The 18933-nt window shown below is 55.0% G+C and overlaps 1 protein-coding gene across 2 annotated transcripts; it reads left to right on the top strand.

The window, feature by feature from the left end:
• The first annotated feature begins 922 nt into the window (after positions 1 to 922).
• On the top strand, positions 923 to 18264 carry HPN (hepsin). 2 transcript variants are annotated; one of them, XM_082370044.1, is made up of 13 exons: positions 923 to 1089; positions 1654 to 1723; positions 7691 to 7792; positions 7881 to 7922; positions 13043 to 13172; positions 13243 to 13365; positions 13513 to 13553; positions 13904 to 14069; positions 14171 to 14361; positions 16938 to 17033; positions 17227 to 17369; positions 17551 to 17715; positions 17933 to 18264. In XM_082370044.1, exons 2-13 carry the CDS (start codon positions 1708 to 1710, stop codon positions 17969 to 17971), a joined length of 1254 nt encoding a protein of 417 aa, XP_082226170.1. In that variant the 5' UTR covers positions 923 to 1089; positions 1654 to 1707; the 3' UTR covers positions 17972 to 18264. The 2 variants fall into 2 exon arrangements, with proteins under 2 accessions (XP_082226170.1, XP_082226171.1); XM_082370045.1 differs by having other exon boundaries at positions 18002 to 18264.
• The last annotated feature ends 669 nt before the right edge of the window (positions 18265 to 18933 follow it).

The following is an 18933-nucleotide window of genomic DNA, read 5'->3' on the forward strand; positions in this document are numbered from 1 at the left end:
GGTCTGACGTGGATGACTCTTGGCTGCTGGCCAAGAGTGTCTGATGCGGGACAGTGTGTATCTGCCTCTGGACACTTCCGGCCACTTGGCCTGGGCCTCAGCACTCAGTGCTGCCTTTTCCGGGCCAGGTCCCCATCCCCCCCCACACCGCGCTCCCGTCTAGGACTTCCCAGCTCCAGAGGTCATTGCTGCTGGCGGCAGAGAGGCTGCCAAAGCAAACCAGCCCCCGTGACTTGTAGGAAAGCAGCTGGGTGGAGGGGGTGGGGTGGGGAGAGCAAGGGCGGGGGTGGGGTGGGGAGGGAGAGCAAGGTGCGGGGCAGGCGTCGGGACTGGGGCTGGGCTGGGGACACTGGAAGGGGCAGAGGCTGGAGCAGGAGTTGGGGTGCGGGAGGAGTCTGGGGCACGGGCTGGGCTGAGGCCGGCCTGGAACTGGGACCGCCTTGTTCAGGAGTTGGGCAACAGGTGCAGGAAATGGCAGGGGCAGTGGTGGGCCTGGGGCTGGGCAGAGGGTGCTGGAAGGGGCAGGGGTAGACAGGGGCGGGGTTCGGCCTGAGCTGGGGCAGGGCGGGGGCTGGGCAAGAGGCAGGCGAAGAGGCCGGGGCAGGGTGGGCTTGGGGCAGCGGGTGCCCTCCCTCTGTGTCCCTCCAATTCGTAGCTCCTTCCTTTGGTCCTCGTAAGCACCCCCCAGCCTGCCCTGTCTCCCCAGAACCCCGGCCCTCAGGCCAAGCCAGTCCCAGCTCCTCGTCCCCTCAGACTGGCACACCTGAGCCCCCTCCAGGCCAGAGGCAGGTTGCTGGGCCGGCCTGGTCCAGCCCCTGCAAACCCCGTCCCACCAGCCAGGTGGCCTCCAGCGCTGCCAATCCCTTTGCCCGGCCCCTCCCCGCCCCTTCCCCCGCCTCTTGCCCAGCCCCCTCCTCCTCAGGTGAGGCAGCCAGGCCTAGCAGGCCCCGCGCCACCCGCCGCCGCCGCCGCCGCCGCTGCCTCTGGGGCCGCCGCTGCTGAGGGCCCACCATGCTCCTGCCCAGGCCTGGAGACTGACCCTAAACCGGCACCATCTCTCAGCTCCGCCCCCACCTGCCGGACCCCAGGGTAAGGACCAGGGTCCTCAGTTCCAGTCCCCAGGACGTGGGCCCCCTCACCCACACCCGCCCTAATGCTCCGCTCCCAGTAGAAGGGCTCCCAGGGACCCGGAGAGTGGGCTGTCAGGCTTCTCCCCGAGGACCTCAGAGTTCCAGCCCCCTCTTCTTCAGACTCCAAGATCGGCCCCAGTCTCCTCCTCCCTCAGACCCAGGAGTCCAGGCCCCTGTGCCCCTCCTCCGAAGGAGAGCTGGCCCCCAAACCTCTCTTTCCTCAGGACCCAGGAGTTGAGGCCCCAGCTCTCCTCCCTCAGACCCAGGAGTTCAGACCCCTAGTCTCCTCCTCACCCAGGCCCAGGCATGGGGTCCCCCAGGCCTACAAATCCAGGCATCCCCCTGGCTGCTGGTCACACACTGACCCCATCCTTGAACCCAGCCCAGTCTGTGTCCGTGATCACGGCGTGCTCTGGCCGGGGCCCAGACCCTCAGCCTCCCTGGATGGGCGCCTGGGACTGGGGACACAGGGGCTGGCCTGGGCTCCCCCAGGCCCTGCCTCCCCCCGTTCATCTCCCCACAGGTCCCGCCCCGGCCCAGGAGGTCAGCCGGGGAATCATTAACTAGAGGCCGTGACATGGCGGAGAAGGAGGGTGAGTCCCCCTTTCCCTGAGCCCCAACTTTGGCTCTGCCTGGCGCCCTTCCTTCTGTGCTTTCTTCCCAACCCTCCACCCACTTGGAGCCCCCTCTCTCTGGCACCCCTCCTGGGGCCCATCCCCACCCGCTTCTGAAGCCTCTTCCACCTGATTAACTATTAACCAAATTTTCTGTGGGGCTGTGCCACCACCTGCCTCCCTGCCACCCCATATGACCTTCCTGGCCCCTTGCCTCAGTTTCCCCTCATCCCCCAGTGGTCTCTCAGCTACCCCTGGACCTGTCCTCTACTTGGGGCCAAGGCGGGGAGACTAGCTATCACAGTTAAGGACACAGACTCTGGAGTCAAATACACAGGCTTGCATTCGAATTGGCTTCTGCCACTTTTTTGCTGTGCCATCTTGTGAAAGTGTCGTCGTTTCTCTGGGCTTCATTTCCCCCCTGGGTCAAGCATGGATTCTAATGCTACCTACCTACCTACCTACCTACGTGAGGTTGTTGGGAGCACGGAACACACACAAGGCACCAGCATGGGGCTCAGCGTGTAAGACAGATGCGGTGCACCAGAGCTGTCGTGGAAGAGGTCGGCCGACTTGGAGTCCTGGGACCCAAGACCCCCACCGATTCCAGACATTCCTCCCACCTCCTCACACTGTGGGCAAAACAGCAGAGGGAGGACTTTGGACTCGGTCCGGATGGATGGAAAGGGGAGAGACAACAGAGAAACTGCTCCAGGGGTGGTGGGGAGAAACCACATCCTCGGAGTGGCGGGCACTCGAGGGCTCATGGAAGCCCCTGGCAGGGGCTCCAGACACCCTGGCTCCTTCTTACCCTCGTCCACACTCGGGAGCCAGCTGGAAGGGCCCAGTTAGGGGTGGCCTTTCCTTTCCACGCTCCCCAGCTGGGCCTGACTCCCTCTCTTCTTCCTGGAACCAGGCTAGCTGGGTTTGGTCCCAGGCAGTATCACTTTCTAGCTGTGAGGCCCTGGGCAGGCGACTTACCCTCTCTGGGCCTCGTTTCTTCCTCTGTAAAATGGAGACGGTACTAGTGCCCACCTCAGAGGATGGTGTGAGGATTTACATGCCGTGATAGGCAGGAAGCACTGAATGTGTTGGCTGAAATGATGGGTGTAGATCACTGGCCTCTTTCGGTCTCAGCACAGCTAGCGAATCAGAGCCCAAATCATTCAGCTGTGGCCCAGAGTAAATCCAGGCTCCCAGTGGCTCGGGAGAAGGTGCTGTGCCCTTGCTGAGCAGGTGGGCAGCAGAGCCCTGCACCTTTGGAACCATTCCTTCCTGGAGCCCACTGAAGGGATCTCACCAGGCCTGGGGCCTATGGGTGAATGAACCAGGGACGAAAAGCAGGGCATGTGCTGAAGGATGGCCAGAGACTGGCCTGGGGACAGAGAGAACCGAGGCACAGTGGGCTTAAGTGCATCCCCAGGCAGCTCGGGCCTGGCCTTTGAGGGGAGTCCGGCTGTCGTTTCAAACCTAGACACGAATGCTGAAAAGTTCTGGTGTTGTGGTTACTTGCTGGGTGACCCCGGGTAGGTGGCTGCACCTCTCTGGGCCTCCTTTCCTCATCTGTAAATTGGGGATGGTGATAATGACACCTTCCTCATTAACAGTTGCAAGGATTTTAGGAAACTGCAGGATGGGGTTAGGACAGGGCTAAGGTCAGTGTAGCTTCTGAGAACCATTGTGGCTGCAGTTGTGCTAATGTTTGTGTTACCATTCTGCTGGGTTTTAAAAAAATAAATAAATAAATCTATCTATCTATTTATTTATTTATTTTTGGCTGCGTTGGGTCTTTGTTGCTGTGCGCGAGCTTTCTCTAGTTGCAGCGAGTGGGGGCTACTCTTTGTTGCGGTGGCTTCTCTTGTTGTGGAGCATGGTCTGTAAGCGTGCGGGCTTCAGTAGTTGTGGCACACGGGCTCAGTAGTTGTGGCTCGCGGGCTTTTGAGCTCAGGCTCAGTAGTTGTGGTGCACGGGCTTAGTTACTCCGCGGCACGTGGGATCTTCCCGGACCAGGGATGGAACCTGTGTCCCCTGCATTGGCAGGTGGATTCTTAACCACTGCACCACCAGGGAAGCCCCATTCTGCTGTTGAAGTGCACCCAAGGCGAGGTTCTCGGTGCTCCCTGGAGACTTAGAATCAGAGGAGGTGATATCTGAGTTGACACTCAGGATGAGGAGGGAGTAGGTAGGTGTGCCAGGCAGAGGGAAGAGCAAGGCTAACAGCTGGGGTGACAATCTGCCGGGTGTGCAGTGGCACATAGCTAATTTGGTATTTCTGTTGGTAAAGTTGGAAATGGAGCTGGGAGGGTGATTGAGATCCATTAGGACTCTTTTTGGTGAGAAGCTGGCCCATGACTGGGCAGTGCCGGGTCTCTCCACAAGATGGCGCTGGTGGGTATTCTTTGTTTTATAAGTCCTGTCGTTTTGGTTGCTTTTTGGAACCTCTTATCAGTTGTCTGATAAGGACCCATATGGCTGTGTGGGAATTTAGGAAAGCATGTTCAACCCCCAAATCTCTAATAGCCATGCTTACATCCTAGAGGGGCTGGCACCACGGACTGAAGGCTTTAGACTCTGTCCTGGGGAGCATTGGGGTGTCATGGAGGGTAGGGACAGGTTGGATTTGGTGTTTAGGAAGATCCCCTGGGGTTCCATGTGGAGGCTGGGCCAGAAGGAGAGACTGAGCCCAGGGGTTGGATGGGGTGGGAGCAGGGAAGGAGAGAGTGGGCAGGAGACACTCAGGAGGCCTGTAGCTGTGGTGGGAGGGAGGCGTCCTGCAGATGAGGGACAGTCCTGAGGATGAGGGCCTCTGAGACGGGACCTGGGGATCTGGGGAGACATTGAGGCCAGTATGGGACCTGGGAGGTGTGAAGGACCTTGGGGATTCAAGTGGGAGGCATCTAAGAGACTGCAGGACCCCCGATCTAGGACAAAGGAGAGTCCAGGGCTGGGGACAGAAAAGGGACACAGGCTGTGGAGGTAGGTAAGACAGACGGGAGTGGGGAGGCATGAGGGGGAGGAGGCCATGGCCGCCCTGGGGACCCCAGATTTCAGGGAGTGTGTGGAGGAGATGGAGAAGTAGGGAGAGAATCAGAATCAGGCACGGGCCGTGTCCCAGAAATGAGACGGAGGGAGACTTCCGTTCAGGAAGTTGGAGTTGTGTACAATGAAAACAGACACGGAGCTGTAGATTGAACGGAGTTTTAGAGACAAGGAGCCAAAGATGTCACTTGGGAGGGTTTTGCAGCCAAATGGTGGGGACAGAAGAACTGTCCTGTGAGAAGACAAGGGCAGCCTAGCGCCCTTGGAGGAACAGAGAGCAGAGCCTCAGGGGGAAGCTCGGGGGTCCTGGCTTACCCAGCCCTTTCGCCCCTGAGGGATCACGCAAGGCTGCTGCGGCCTCTCACACAGTGAGGACGCTTTCCTGCCTCAGCGAAGATTCGCAGTGAGAATGCCTCTCACGCCAGGGACCCAGAGTGACGATGCTTCCTGTCCCACCAGAGGCACCTGTTTGGGGGTTGCCCGAAGTCCCCTGAACCAGAAGGCATGAAAGCAGGGTTTGCCTCTCACCTTAAGAGACACGGGGTGGCAATGCTTCCTGCCCCAGCAGACGTGCCAAAACCTCTGGGCTGGGCTCTGAGTGGCCCAAAGCTCTGCAGGCACATCTGAACACAAAGGAACCAGGACGAGCCTGACGGCTAGGGGAGCCAAGACCTCCCACTGGAACCAGGAAGATGGTTGGGGATGGAGGTGGGGACCTCTCTCCTCAGGGAGACAAGAAGGGGTCAGTCAGCCGGGGCTGGGCTGGCCTGGTCCACTGGGGCCTCTTTGGAGGGAGGAGCACCTTGACGGGAATGGCTGGGCTCTCAAATTCTTAAGACACTCAGACAATAGCCATCCCAGGAAGGTGCTGGACCGCTCCCTGCTCCATTCCGGGTGCTGGCCTGGCCCTGTGCCCATCAGCCGTACTGCCACGACACAGATGGCAAAGCTGGGAGGTCCTGCAGCCCTGGGAGGACCTTGCAGATGCCAAGGGCAGTCGGGTGCATGCCAGGCCCAGCAAAAGCTTTCAGTGGCCTTTTCCCTTTGGTCCTCCCGATCCCTAGCAAAAGGGTTGGCTTTTCAGCCCCAGGGCCCCTGTTGCACTGGGAATAAAAACCCTCTTCTCCGGGGGCTGCCAGCCCTCCCCAGCTGGCCCAAGCCTTGGCCCTACTGCCTTCCCTAAGCTCATGCCATTCTGGCCACATCAGTGGCCTCTCTTGCCCTCTAACCCACCGTGCTTATTCTTGCCTCAAGGACTTTGCCTGTGCTGTGCCCTCTGCCCACTGTGCCCTTCCATGAGAGGTCTTTGCTTGGCTGGTCTCACCCCTCAGGTCTCCACTCAAAAGTCACTTCTTGGGGAGGCCCTTCCTGGACACCCCATGGAACACTGCCACCCCCAACCCACATCATTTTCTTCATAGACTTTGCCACGATCTGGAAATTATCAAGTTCATTTACTTGTTTACTTGTTTTGGTTTTCCCCTCACTTTACACACTCATTGAGAATATGAGCTCCATGAGAACCAGCATCTCATATGTCTTGTTTTGGGATGTGTCTCCAGAGCCTAGAATGGTTCCAGGTACACAGTGGATGCTCAATAGGACAATGAATGAATAAAGTCCCATTTTACTGATGAGAAAACTGAGGCCCAGAGAGGTGAAGGGAGTTGCCCAGGACCACACAGCTCTAATGATTTAAAGGCATTTATTGACCAATAAAAAACAAAAAATAAATAAATAAATAAAAGCATTTATTGAGAACTTGCTATATGCCAGCCACTATAGCACAGGGAGGGGTGGCATGGCTTAGTGGTTATACGCTTGGACCCCAGTGCCAAATCTGCCCAGGGTTCAGGACTCGGCACTGCCTCTTCCTGGCTGAGTCACCTTGGGCAGGTGACTCCACTTCTCTGAGCCTCAGTTTTCCCTGTCTGAAAAATTGGAATCATAACTTAGATAAGGACTGAATAAGTTAATGCGTTCAGAGCAGTGTTTGGCACATAAAACATGTGATAAGAGTATGGTTTTTATTATTATTATTATTATTTAAAAGAACTTTAAAACATTATACTTAGAGGTGTGTGCTAGGTGAATGCCCATTAAATAGATGAGGAAGCTGAGGCTCAAAGGTGACACCGCCTGCCCAAGGTCCCACATAGGAATGGGTAAGGTCAATATATATATATTTTTTGGCCGCGCCACGCGGCATGCAGGATCTTAGTTCCCAGACCAGGGATCGAACCTGTACCCCCTGCAGTGGAAGTGCGGAGTCTTAACCACTGGACCACCAGGGAAGTCCAAGGCCAGTATTTTTAAGTGAGGCTGGCAAATTTCCAAATGTAGGTTTTCAACCTCCAGGGGCAAATTTGACCTTGGAGCTGGGTCCTTTGGGGGAGGTCTGGTTTTGGGGGGTTCCCAGGGGCAGAGGTTCTGGTATAGCAGAGAGAAGTGAGGCAGTGAGGAAATGCCAAACAGCAGGGAAGAGAGTTGCCAAGAGGGCAAAGGTCAGGGGTCACAGCCCCCAAGAGGCTCCAAGAACCTCTGGGAAAGTTAGCAGAAGTGAGACGTTCAAGAAAAGACGGCCAATGTGATAAAGGAAATACAGAAGCGCAGCGTCATTGGGGAAGAGAAATCCCTTAAGTGCCAGGAATATAGGCAGGGAGGGTGGCAGCTGTCCCAGCCGCGGCTCTTCCCAGCTGGAACCCTTGGGGGGCTGGACACCTGGTTGTCCTCGCCGCAGGGGAGAGACGGCCCTGCCAACTGTTCACCCCAGGAAACTGGGCCCAGGGCAGGGCAGGCTCAGGCGTGCTAAGTTGGCCTGGGGGCAGGGCAGAGCTGGCCCCGTGCTCAGATCCTGCCACCATGAGGACAGACCTGGCAGTGGCCCCAGCATGGTGTCTATTGCAGGTGGCCGGACCGTGCCATGCTGCTCTGGACCCAAGGTGGCAGCTCTCACTGTGGGGACCGTGCTGCTTCTGACAGGCATCGGGGCAGCGTCCTGGGCCATTGGTGAGAGTGGACGGACCCCTGCGCCTCTACCCTCCCCTGCCCCCTGCAGTTCCCAGCCTACCTGCCCTCACCTCTGCCTTCTCTGCAGTGACCGTTCTACTCAGGAGTGATCAGGAGCCGCTGTATCCAGGTGAGTAGAGCGAGCTGAGACCCTCTGGGGAGCCCTGGAGGAAACCCGTACCTGGTGGGAACTCAATGAAAGGATTTTTTTGAATGAATGCGTGAATGCCTGCAGGAATGCTGGTAGTGCTCATGCACTCGTATTGTTGCTCTAAACACTTCACTTGTCTAACCCAGTGTTTTTCAGACTCTAAATGTGTTATCCGTTAGTGCATCATGAAATTAGTGAGCTGAAAACCACACTTTAAAAAGTATGAAATAGATTTAAAAAATCAGAGTGCATCTCTCTCAGTAAGAAGCAGTTCTGTTAATGTTTTCTTTTGGTTTTATGAGGGTGGGACCGTTATTCTCTCCATATTACAGATGGGGAAACTGAGGCTTAGAGCAATGCCATAGTTCACCCCAGAAAACAGACGTTCAAGGCTACATCATAATGTAAAAATGTGTTTCTTATTGCGGAACGTGGTCAAAACAGGTTTGAGAGGTACTGTATGAATTCAGCCAACCTTTTTCTAGCTCTCCTTGGAGGTAGCTGCTGTTATTATCCCCATTTACAGATGTGCAAAGTGAGGACCAGAGAGGACATGCAGCTGGTAAATGATGGGGCCACGAATAGCTCTTTGACTTGACTGGTAGAGATGTATCTGCATGCAGGTGGGAAGGAGTGGCCACACAAATAGATGGAGAAACTCATTGTGGAATGAATGAATCTTCCCAAATGCCAACTCCAAGCTGCCGTTCTGTGGCTCAGGGCAGCAGGAAGAATGGGGAAGTTGGGTGATGGGATGCATTTTTCACTCCCACAAGCCTCATCTAGTTCCATAAAGGACTCAGCTCACATTAAGAGCAGAAATGAACATCTAGACAAGGAAAGCCACCATCAAGGTCAACTACCACAGTTGATGCTTAGAGAGCATTTACATGTGCCAGGCACAGGCCTCAGGGCTTTGCAGGTATTGACTCATTAAATCCTCCCCACAGCCCATTTTAATATGGGGAAATGAGGCTTGGAAAGACCAAGTGACTTGCCTCAGGTCACTGGGATCGGAACCAGGCAGCCTGGATCCAGCTCTTGTGTAGAACTACTATACTCTATTGTTTCTCAAGAAACAGCCAAGTGGGTTGCCATAGTGACGGCTAACACATGCCAGGCCCTGGCTGCAGCCTTTGCACAAGAGCCCTGTGAAGTCGGGGCCATTATCATCATCCCCATTTTGCAGATGGGGAAACTGAGGCCCAGTGACGTGAACTGACTTGTCCAAGTCCGCACGTTGAATAAATGGCAGGGCAGAGGGGTCATGTGCTTGCCGGAAGTTCACTACTGCCGCTGGGCTGGAAGGAGCCAGGCTCCGAGCCTCCTAGGGTGTGGGCCCCTCTCAATCCGCACCTCATGCTTGCTTCCGGTGCCCTTCAGGCTCCAGCGCATGGGCAGCTCTCACGCCCTTGAAGGACCCTCCCTGCACCACCTTCTTTCCCGCTCACACCCCGAGGCAGGTTTCAGGGTCCTGCACCATCACTGCTGAGCTGAGGCTCACACCTGTCCTGCCCTCTCTGGTTCTCAGAGTCCTCATCTGGAAACTGGGAGTGAGAATTAGAGGAGGTAATGATCCGTGCAACACTTGACTCTTAGCCAACTTGGTTAACATGGGCTTTTGTGTCTCATGCTTCAGGCTGTAACTTTCCTGAGCAGGGCCTTTCTGCCCCCAGGCTCCACACCGCCTACCCCCACCACCACCCCCGCCCCCCGCCACTCCCCACAGCCATCCTGCTGCCCCTGGTAAAACCCTCCTCACACTCGCAGTTCGTGATTTACTCCTGGTGAATTTCAGGAGGGCAGGGGCATTTTGTTTACTGCCCCAGACAGTGTCTGGCACATAGTAGGTGCTCAGGAAACCTTTGCTTAATGAATAAGCATGAGGACAGATCGCCTACATGAACCAAGTTGTCCTGGGCCTCCAGCTGGAAAGTAATTAGGCCATGATTCAGACCTGGCTCTGGCCAACACCAGCACCGTGCCCTTCCATTATACTCGAGTTTTTCAGAAACGTTGGGAAATTACAAAATGAACAAACAAAAACAACCCAGAAATGATATCCTCACCTCACTTTTCTGGGATTTTCACACCTCTAAATATATCAGACAATTTGGGGAGCAAACCAGGTGACCTAGAACATACTTTTTGCATTGCTTAAAATAATACAAATAAGAATAAAGAGTTTAAAAGTGAGAAACAGTGGCACAGAATATAGTTTTAAAAATACTTGGAGGGGGCATTTGATATTCCCTCCTCCCTCCCTCCCCCCTCCCTCCAAATCCATCCATAAAGTGATAATTTTTTCCTAAAACCTCACACTTTCTGGAAATCACATTCCTGGAGCACTGAGAAGTCATTTAAAAATAAGAATTCACTGCCACCCGCAGTTGGTGTTTCAGACCCCAAGTGTTGGTCTGGGAACTCAGCGGGTGGCGGGCACCACCAAGCAGAGGTACCAGGCATCCCTGGGCCCCCACCTGGAGGCCATGACTAAGGCAAGCCAGCCAGGAAGCTCCTAGGCCAGGCTGTGGGTGAGTATATTTAGGGTGGGCTCAGGTAAGGGTCCATGTGAGAGCCACAGAAGGAGCAGGGAGTATGCAGGTAGGCAGGCCTGGGTTCAAATCCTGGCTTTGCAGGTTCTTAGCGATATTCCCCCGGGCAAGTATAGCCTCTCCAAGGTTCAGTTTCCCCATCTGCAAGACGGGCATAGAAATGGTCTCTACCTTCCAGGATGGTGGTGGGATTCAAAGAACCCCCCAGATATGACACATAGCATGGGGTCAGCCCACTGACAGCCCCAGGAAACATAGCCAGTGTTAATATTACTGTGCCATTATTGTTTAACCCTCAGGAGGGAAGTCACTTGAGAGGCTGTCTAGGGCAACGTTAAAAGCTTGGGGTTTGGAGTCACTCAGGCCTGAGTGCACATCCTCTGTCTGTCTTTCTCTGTCCTCAGCAGGACAGGGTTCTCCCTGGAAGTCCTGCCTCCCCTCGTCCAGATGTGTGGGGCTGTGGGAAAACTGCTCAGCTTGGGTGTGGCCTCAGCAAGTTCTTCCTACGAGGATGCAAAATTGAGTTTGCACCAGATTCACGTTCCCAGAATGTGCTCTCAGAACACCAGCCACGCAGGAGGCTCAGGAGAAAAGGAGTTCACAGCCGATCTTTCCCCAAGCTTACTCCTCCCCACCTTCCCCATCTCAGTCAGTGGCAGCTCCATCCTTCTGGCGGCTCAGGCCAAACACCCTGGAATTGCCCTCAGACCCTCTTCCCCTCACGCCCACATCCAATCTCAGCAGACCCTGTGGGCTCCACCCACAGAATCTATCCTAAATCTAAACTCTGTTCCCCCCCGCCCCGCTGCCCTGACCCTGGCCCAGCCTCCATCCTCTCCCTCCTGGACCATCACACAGCCTCCTCCGTGGTCTCCCTGCTCCCATCTGCCCCTACAGTCTGCTCCCCACACACAGCAGAGGGAGCCTGTGAACCCCTGAGTCAGATCAGGGCCCTCCTGGCTCAGAGCCCTCCTCCGGGCTGCATCTCACTCCTGGTAAAAGCCGAAGTCCTAGTGTCAATCTAGTCTTGTCTCCCATCTCCCCTCCCCTAGCTCACTATGCTCCAGCCTCCTTGCTGTTCCTTAAACATCCCCCGTGTCTCCCACCCACGCGCCACCACCTTGGGATCTTTGCACTTGGCGGTTCCTTTGGCCTGGTTCTCTGTTCCCTTACCTGTCTTCTTACCTCCTTCAGATCTTTGTTTGCATACCACCTTCTCAGTGCAGCTTTCCCTGCCCACCTGTTGGAAAGTGCAACCTCCCCTCCCCCCAATGCCAGCATTCCCCTGCCTCTGTCAAGCTTGATTTATCTCCCTGGCGCCTTCTTTTGTGACACACCATCTATTTGACCTCTCTGTCCTGTTTGTTATGCATCTCACCTATTGGCCTTTGAGCTCCTCAGAGCTGGGGGTTTTGTCTGATTTGTTCATTGCCCAAAATAGAGCCTGGCACATACTGAGTGTTTGCTAAATGTAAATAAATACGGCTAAGGGCTGTGACCTGGCTTAGGTGTGGACAAGGGTCCTCTGACCATGTGAGGAGCAGCCTGTGAGGGGCTGAGGGGACACAGTAAGCCCCAGGCAGGAGGAATCCCCCGTAAGCTCTCTCCAGCCTTTCTGTGTATCTCCGCCCTACCTCTTCTCAAAGTTTGTGATGCTGTGTTTGGTTGGGTGATTTTTTAACTGCTGTCTGTCTCTCCCATTGGTGGACTTTGGTTGGTGAGGTCACAGCCCAGGGCTGTCTTGGTCATCTTTACATCCCCCGGCATCACCCCACACAGGACTGGGCATGGAGTATGTGTCTAGTTAACACTTGTTGAATGAATGAATGAATAGTGCATCCTCTGCTTGGAGAATTATCATGCAATTTAGTGTGTATTCAAGGCTCTGACAAGCCCTGCAGAAAAAGATAGCTATTCTCTTTTTTTTTTTTTTTTTAAGATTATAGGAAATCTATTTAAATATTTTGGCACTGTGATGTATTAGTCAAGGGTCTTCAGGCTGCAAAAGACAAAAGGAAAATCTAAGAAACTGGCTAAACAAAAAGGGAAATTATTGACTCACTTAAGCAACAGTTCTGGGGGTTCTTCAAGCCTGACTCCATCAAGGGGCTTTAAAACTGTTATCAGAAATCTGTTGACTTTCCTCCACATTGGCTTATTTTTCCCCTTCTGGGGACAAAGGCGGGCCCAAGCAGACCCAGCCTCACATGCCATTCTCCTGGGAGCTTGGTTAAAACAGTTTCCCTCTTCCCAAATCTCCTGGCAGAGTTCCAGATTTCCAGCTCATGGGCAACCAGCTTAGGAATCCCGGTGGTAGGAGGAAGCCCCCTGGTTTCCCCTGGCGGGGCAGCCAGAGTCCCAGAGACCCCGATCTTTGGTTCAACTTGAGTCATGGGCCCTTCCAGACGCAGTCACAAATGTGGGGGGCCCGGGGTGCTGCCATCGGGCCCGCCAGGATTCAGGACTAGACCCACGGGGTCGGAGGAGAGGCCGGGAGGGCTCGGGCAGGAAGGCGACCCAGGCGGCGGTCCTGTCGCCCTGCAGTGCAGGTCGGCCCGGCCGACGCTCGGCTCACGGTGTTTGACCAGACGGAGGGCACGTGGCGCCTGCTGTGCTCCTCGCGCTCCAACGCCAGGGTGGCGGGGCTCAGCTGCGAGGAGATGGGCTTCCTCAGGTACCGGGGTGCCCCTGGGGGTGGGGGGCTGGGGGGGCGGGGCCGCAGGCCTGACCCCTGCCCCGCCCAGGGCGCTGGCCCACTCGGAGCTGGATGTGCGGACGGCGGGCGCCAACGGCACGTCGGGCTTCTTCTGCGTGGACGAGGGGAGGCTGCTGCACGCCCGGAGGCTGCTCGAGGTCCTCTCCGTGTGGTGAGGAGGGCGGCGAGGGCGGCGGGCAGGCAGGGCGCACCCTGCCCCCGGGCACGCACACCCGTGCTCCCCGCTGTGCCTTTCTTACGTCTTAATTGGCCTCTCTTTTTGTCTCCCTCTGTGTCCCCATCCCTGTCTCTCCCACAGCGACTGTCCCAGGGGTCGTTTCCTGGCTACCATCTGCCAAGGTGAGACCCTGAAACTCAGAGTCCTCTTCTGAGACCCCCCCCCGAGGGCAGGGCCACGTCCCATCAGATACCCCCAGGCAGGCCTTATCCTCTTAGATCCCGCAAGGATGGGGCTGTGTCTCCTCATATCTCCCTCCCCCCCGGGTGGAGCCATGTCCCCCTGGGTCCCCAAGGATGGGGCTGTGTCTCCTCAGAATGCACCCCCCGCCCAGGGCGGAGCCATGTCCCTCAGACTCCTCAGGTTAGGATCGTGCCCACTCACGCTTCCCAGAGTGGGGCATGACCTCTCAGACCCCCTAAGGCAGGGGGTCCAGGCCTCCCACTGCCCCTGACTGCCTCCTCTCCCACAGACTGTGGCCATAGGAAGCTGCCCGTCGATCGCATCGTGGGCGGCCAGGACACCAGCTTGGGCAGGTGGCCATGGCAAGTCAGTCTTCGCTACGATGGAGCACACCTCTGTGGGGGGTCCCTGCTCTCCAGAGACTGGGTGCTGACAGCCGCCCACTGCTTCCCTGAGTGAGTGTCTCCCACGGCGCTGAGGGGGGCAGCTGGGGAGCGGCAGGGTCGGGGAGGCTGTGCCCAAGCAGGCTGCCACCCTCCCCTCCTATCCCTGGTAGGCGGAACCGGGTCCTGTCCCGATGGCGAGTGTTTGCCGGTGCCGTGGCCCAGACCTCACCCCATGGCGTGCAGCTGGGGGTGCAGGCAGTAATCTACCACGGGGGCTATCTCCCCTTTCGAGACCCCAACAGCGAGGAGAACAGTAATGACATTGCCCTGGTCCACCTCTCCAGCTCCCTGCCCCTCACAGGTAAGTCTGGGGCTGCTCCTTGGCCTGGGGACGCCAGGGGCCAGGAGGACAGAGGAGGGGGCTGGGGCATAGGAATCCATGGTGATGAGGGAGATGATCTTGAGGGGCACACACTGGGCATTCATTAGACGGGGACAATTGGTACAGCCACTTTGGAAAACCATGTGGCGATTCCTCAGGCAGTTCAACACCATTTGGCCCAGCAATTCCACTCTTAGGTACGTACCCAAAAGAAATGAAAACACATAGCTACACCAAAACTGGTGCACGAGTGTTCAGACCAGCATTATTCTAAAAGATGGAAACAACCCAGATGTCTACCATCTGACACATGGATAAACCAAACGCGCTAGATCCACACAATGGAATGATACTAGGCCATCAAAAGGAATGAAGTCCTGATTCATGGTACACAATGGATGACCCTGGACAACATTGTGCTAAGAAAGAAGTCAGGCCCAAAGAGCCACATATGATCCCATTCCTATGAAATATCCAGAACAGGCAAACCTGTAGAGATAGAAAGTAGATTAGTGGTTCCCCGGGGCGGTGGGGCATGGAGATGTCGGGAGGTCATAGGTAAAAGGGGTGATGAAAATGTCCTAAAATCAACTGTGATGGTGGTTGCACCTTCCTATTGCCAGGCAGGCTAGTACCTATATCTAAAACCTCTCTAAAAAACGTTGACTTGTGCACTTTAAGTGGGTGAATTGTGTGGTATGTGAATTATATCTCAGAAAAGCCGTTACTCTCCACCCCCAAAAAAAATGAAATGAAAAAATTTCAAGTATATGAATAAATCAGAAAGTCAGGCGTTATCCGTGTTATAGTTCTCTGGAGCATTGCCCTGCTCTCAATGAGAAAGATTCACTTGGGTGCCAATGTGTCTTTAATGCCTCATCTACACCTGCCTTTTGGATTAAGAGCAGGCCGTGGGCTTCAGCTTTCAGAAGGCCACTCTGTAGTAGGAATAGTCATAATAATGATAAAAATAAAAAAAATAGTAATGGTGATGATAATGAAGTGAAAATAGCGATGATGATGAGCCTTCAGCAGGCAACAGTATGATGATAATAATAATAACGAAAGAATACAACAATAATGATGATAGGATGAACTTCCACACCTGCACGCTCCTCCTGTGTGCAGCCGCTGCCCTCAGCATGTCCCAAGCACGCGCTCATTTCATTGTCCCAACAGCCCGGGGAGAGTGGGTTCTCTTACGATCCTGTTCTTTTACAAGGGGAAAGGTCCCAACACAGAGAAGGTACATAATGCCCCCCAATTCCCACAACTGGCAAATGGCAAAGGTTTGAGCCCAGGCTGCCTGGCGCTGGAATCAGTGCCTGTAAGCCCCTGGCTGTGCTGCCAGGGAAGTCAGTACTATTTGGTTTGCATTTTTCTTATTTTTATGGTTATTTTTCTTTTGAATGATCCATGATGCTGGTTTTCCATTTAAGGGAGCGATACATGTTTTTCTTTTCTTTTTTCTAAATTAATTTTTTTATTGGAGTATAGTTGCTTTACAATGTCGTGTTAGTTTCTGCTGTACAGCAAAGTGAGTCAGTTGTACCCACACATATATCCACTCTTTTTTAGATTCTATTCCCATATAGGTCATTACAGAGTATTGAATGATACGTTTCTCTTTAAAACAAAATAAACCCTTCTCTTTAGTGAATGGAGTGAGAGGGTTAAAAAGATTGAAGTGGGGAGGTATCCGTGGGGCACAGGTGGATGGGGTGGGAGGGGCCTGGGTTTGAGACACATGGCTGAGGGGTAACAGCATGGGCTTTGGGGTCGGGTACTTGCCAGCTCTGTGATCTTGGGTGCGTGGCTTCACCTCTTCATGCCTCAGTTTCCCTCATCTGTTAAATGACTTCCGAGGGCTATTGAAATGATGAAAAGGGTTAATCTGAGTCAAGAGCCTATAGCAATGCCAGCACTCAGTTAATATTAACAATCATTGCTCTTGTCGTTGTTTTTTACTATTACTAGTTACGTGAGCATCTCCTATTAGCCAGGCACGCTATTCAAAGCATCACCGATTTCTCACTGTACACCTCTGGGGGGAAATGATTATTTTTCCATTTTGCACCTGAGAGCTCTGAGCTCAGGGAGGTGAAGTCACCAGCAGGCAGCAGGTGGAAGTCCAGCATCTCAAGGGAGTACCTTGTAAAATTTCTCACAGAGGTACCCTCTAGGCAGGGGCAGCCCCATGGGCCATGGTTAAGAACACAGGCTTGGAAATTGGGCCAAGCTGGGTTCAAATTCTGGCTCTGCCATCGACTCATTGACTCATTCTGAGGCTTTGGACAAATGACATGGCCTTATTTCCCCCTCTTTAAATGGGGTACTAATAGCTCCTACCTCCCTGGGCTGATGGGATATTAAAGGAACTCACCCAGGAAGGTGCCTAGTACATAGTGAGCTCTCAGTAGAAGGCAACTTCTGCTGTTGTTGTTGTAAAAGAACAGAGGGAAGGGTGGGCCGGGGGCACCGGGGGCAGCTGGACTGAGGTCTGTACCAGGTGGGGCAGGCCGGCAGGGGTGGGACCAGCGTGGTCTGTCTCACAGAGTACATCCAGCCCGTGTGCCTCCCGGCTGCTGGGCAGCCCCTAGTGGACGGCAAGATCTGCACCGTGACTGGCTGGGGCAACACACAGTACTACGGTGAGTTCCGTCCTCTGCCTGTGAAGTCACTGTTAAGGGAGACTCTGATCCGGGCTGGGGAGGGGCTGTTGGCCTGCTTGAAGGCCTCATGACCCAGGGGTGTAGGGACACTAAGGAGCCCGGGTGGGCACCAGGAAGGAAGCGGGGTGTGCGCACTCCCCAGCTTCGGCCAGCCTTGCCTGCACACCCCCAGGCCAACAGGCGGGGGTACTCCAGGAGGCCCGAGTCCCCATAATCAGCAGTGATGTCTGCAACGGCCCTGACTTCTACGGGAACCAGATCAAACCCAAGATGTTCTGTGCCGGCTATCCTGAGGGTGGCATTGATGCCTGCCAGGTGAGGGACGATGAGGGGCAGCCCGGGCCCCCCCTCTCCGGGGGTGGAGACACGTGGCAGTGGGTGGTCAGGCTCGCTACCTCAGGGCCAGGGCGCTCTGTGACCACAGCCCACGATCATCCGAGGAGGGCCCCTCGGCCAGCCATCTTGGCTTCCAGCCAGGCCTTCCGTCCCCTACCAGGGCGACAGCGGTGGCCCCTTCGTGTGTGAGGACAGCATCTCTCGGACGCCACGTTGGCGGCTGTGTGGCATCGTGAGCTGGGGCACCGGCTGCGCCCTGGCCCAGAAGCCAGGCGTCTACACCAAAGTCAGTGACTTCCGGGAGTGGATCTTCCAGGCCATAAAGGTGAAATTTGGGCCCAGATGGGAGCCAGAGGGTGGGAGGGTTTGGGACTCTGAGGGGGAAAGGGAGCCAGGGTTTTCCAGAAACCAACGCTCAGGCTTAGAAGAGGGTGCCCTAGGGAACGGATAACCTTCAAAGGCCTCCTGGGGAGGGGAGTTCAGCTGTGGGACTTTGGGGGAAGCCTCTCAGACCTTGGAAGCCCCTAGTTGTCTTTCCCCAGACTCACTCCGAAGCCAGCGGCATGGTGACCCAGCTCTGACCTGTGGCTTCTCGCTGTGCACGCCTGCAGGGCCCAAGCTGATCTAGGTGGCTCCAGCCCCACATGATGGGGTTCACCCTGGGATGGAACATTTTTCTTCTTGGGCCCAGCCCACAGGTCCAAGGATACCCTCCCTCCAAGGTCCTCCACAGTGGCGGGCCCACTCAGCCCTGGGACCACCCGAGCCTCACCCTTCTGACCCCCATGTAAATATTGTTCTGTCGTCTGGGGAGTCCCATCTAGTGCCCCTGATGACAGGATGCTCTTTAAATAATAAAGATGGTTTTGATTAATGTGGTCTCTGAGTTTGCAAATGTAAGCAGCAAATGAGGACATTTTGGGGGGATGGAAGAGAGCAATTGGGCCTGGGAGACATCAGGCAGGGAGTATGATCCTCCAGTTCCCGCTGGCTTAAGAGAAAATATCTTAATTGGTTCACCTAACTGGAAATGCTCTGGAGCGCCTGGCTTCAGGTACTGCTGGATCCAGCTGCTCGAATATTTTTCATCAGGACTGTGCCTCACTTCCTCTCTCACATCTGCTTTTCTGTGTCAGCTTCATTTCCAAGCAGGCTCCCCTACAATCAGAGACAGAGATGTCCCCCCAACCCACCGAAACTCTTATATGCCATGGATGACTTAACAGCCACAGTGGAAAAAGAATGCTTCTTTCCCATCAGCTACAGCAAAAAAGTCCCAGGCCTGGATCTCCCTGGACGGATTTGGGTCACATGCTCATCCCTTATCAAATCACTGTGCACCTGTGCATGGGGTGAGGAGGAGGTTTGACCCTCAGGAGCTACATGACCTGAGTGTGAGGGGTTCTCCAAAGGAAAATGGGTTGCTCTTTCCAGAAAAAATGGTTGTAGATGCCCAGTGAAAAAAAGACATCCACTGTGGATCAACATGGGAAGCAGGGCTTCCCTGGTGGCGCAGTGGTTAAGAATCCGCCTGTCAATGCAG

The sequence above is a fragment of the Balaenoptera borealis genome (assembly GCF_965194805.1).
Source record: "Balaenoptera borealis genome assembly, chromosome: 19".
NCBI lineage: Eukaryota > Metazoa > Chordata > Mammalia > Artiodactyla > Balaenopteridae > Balaenoptera > Balaenoptera borealis.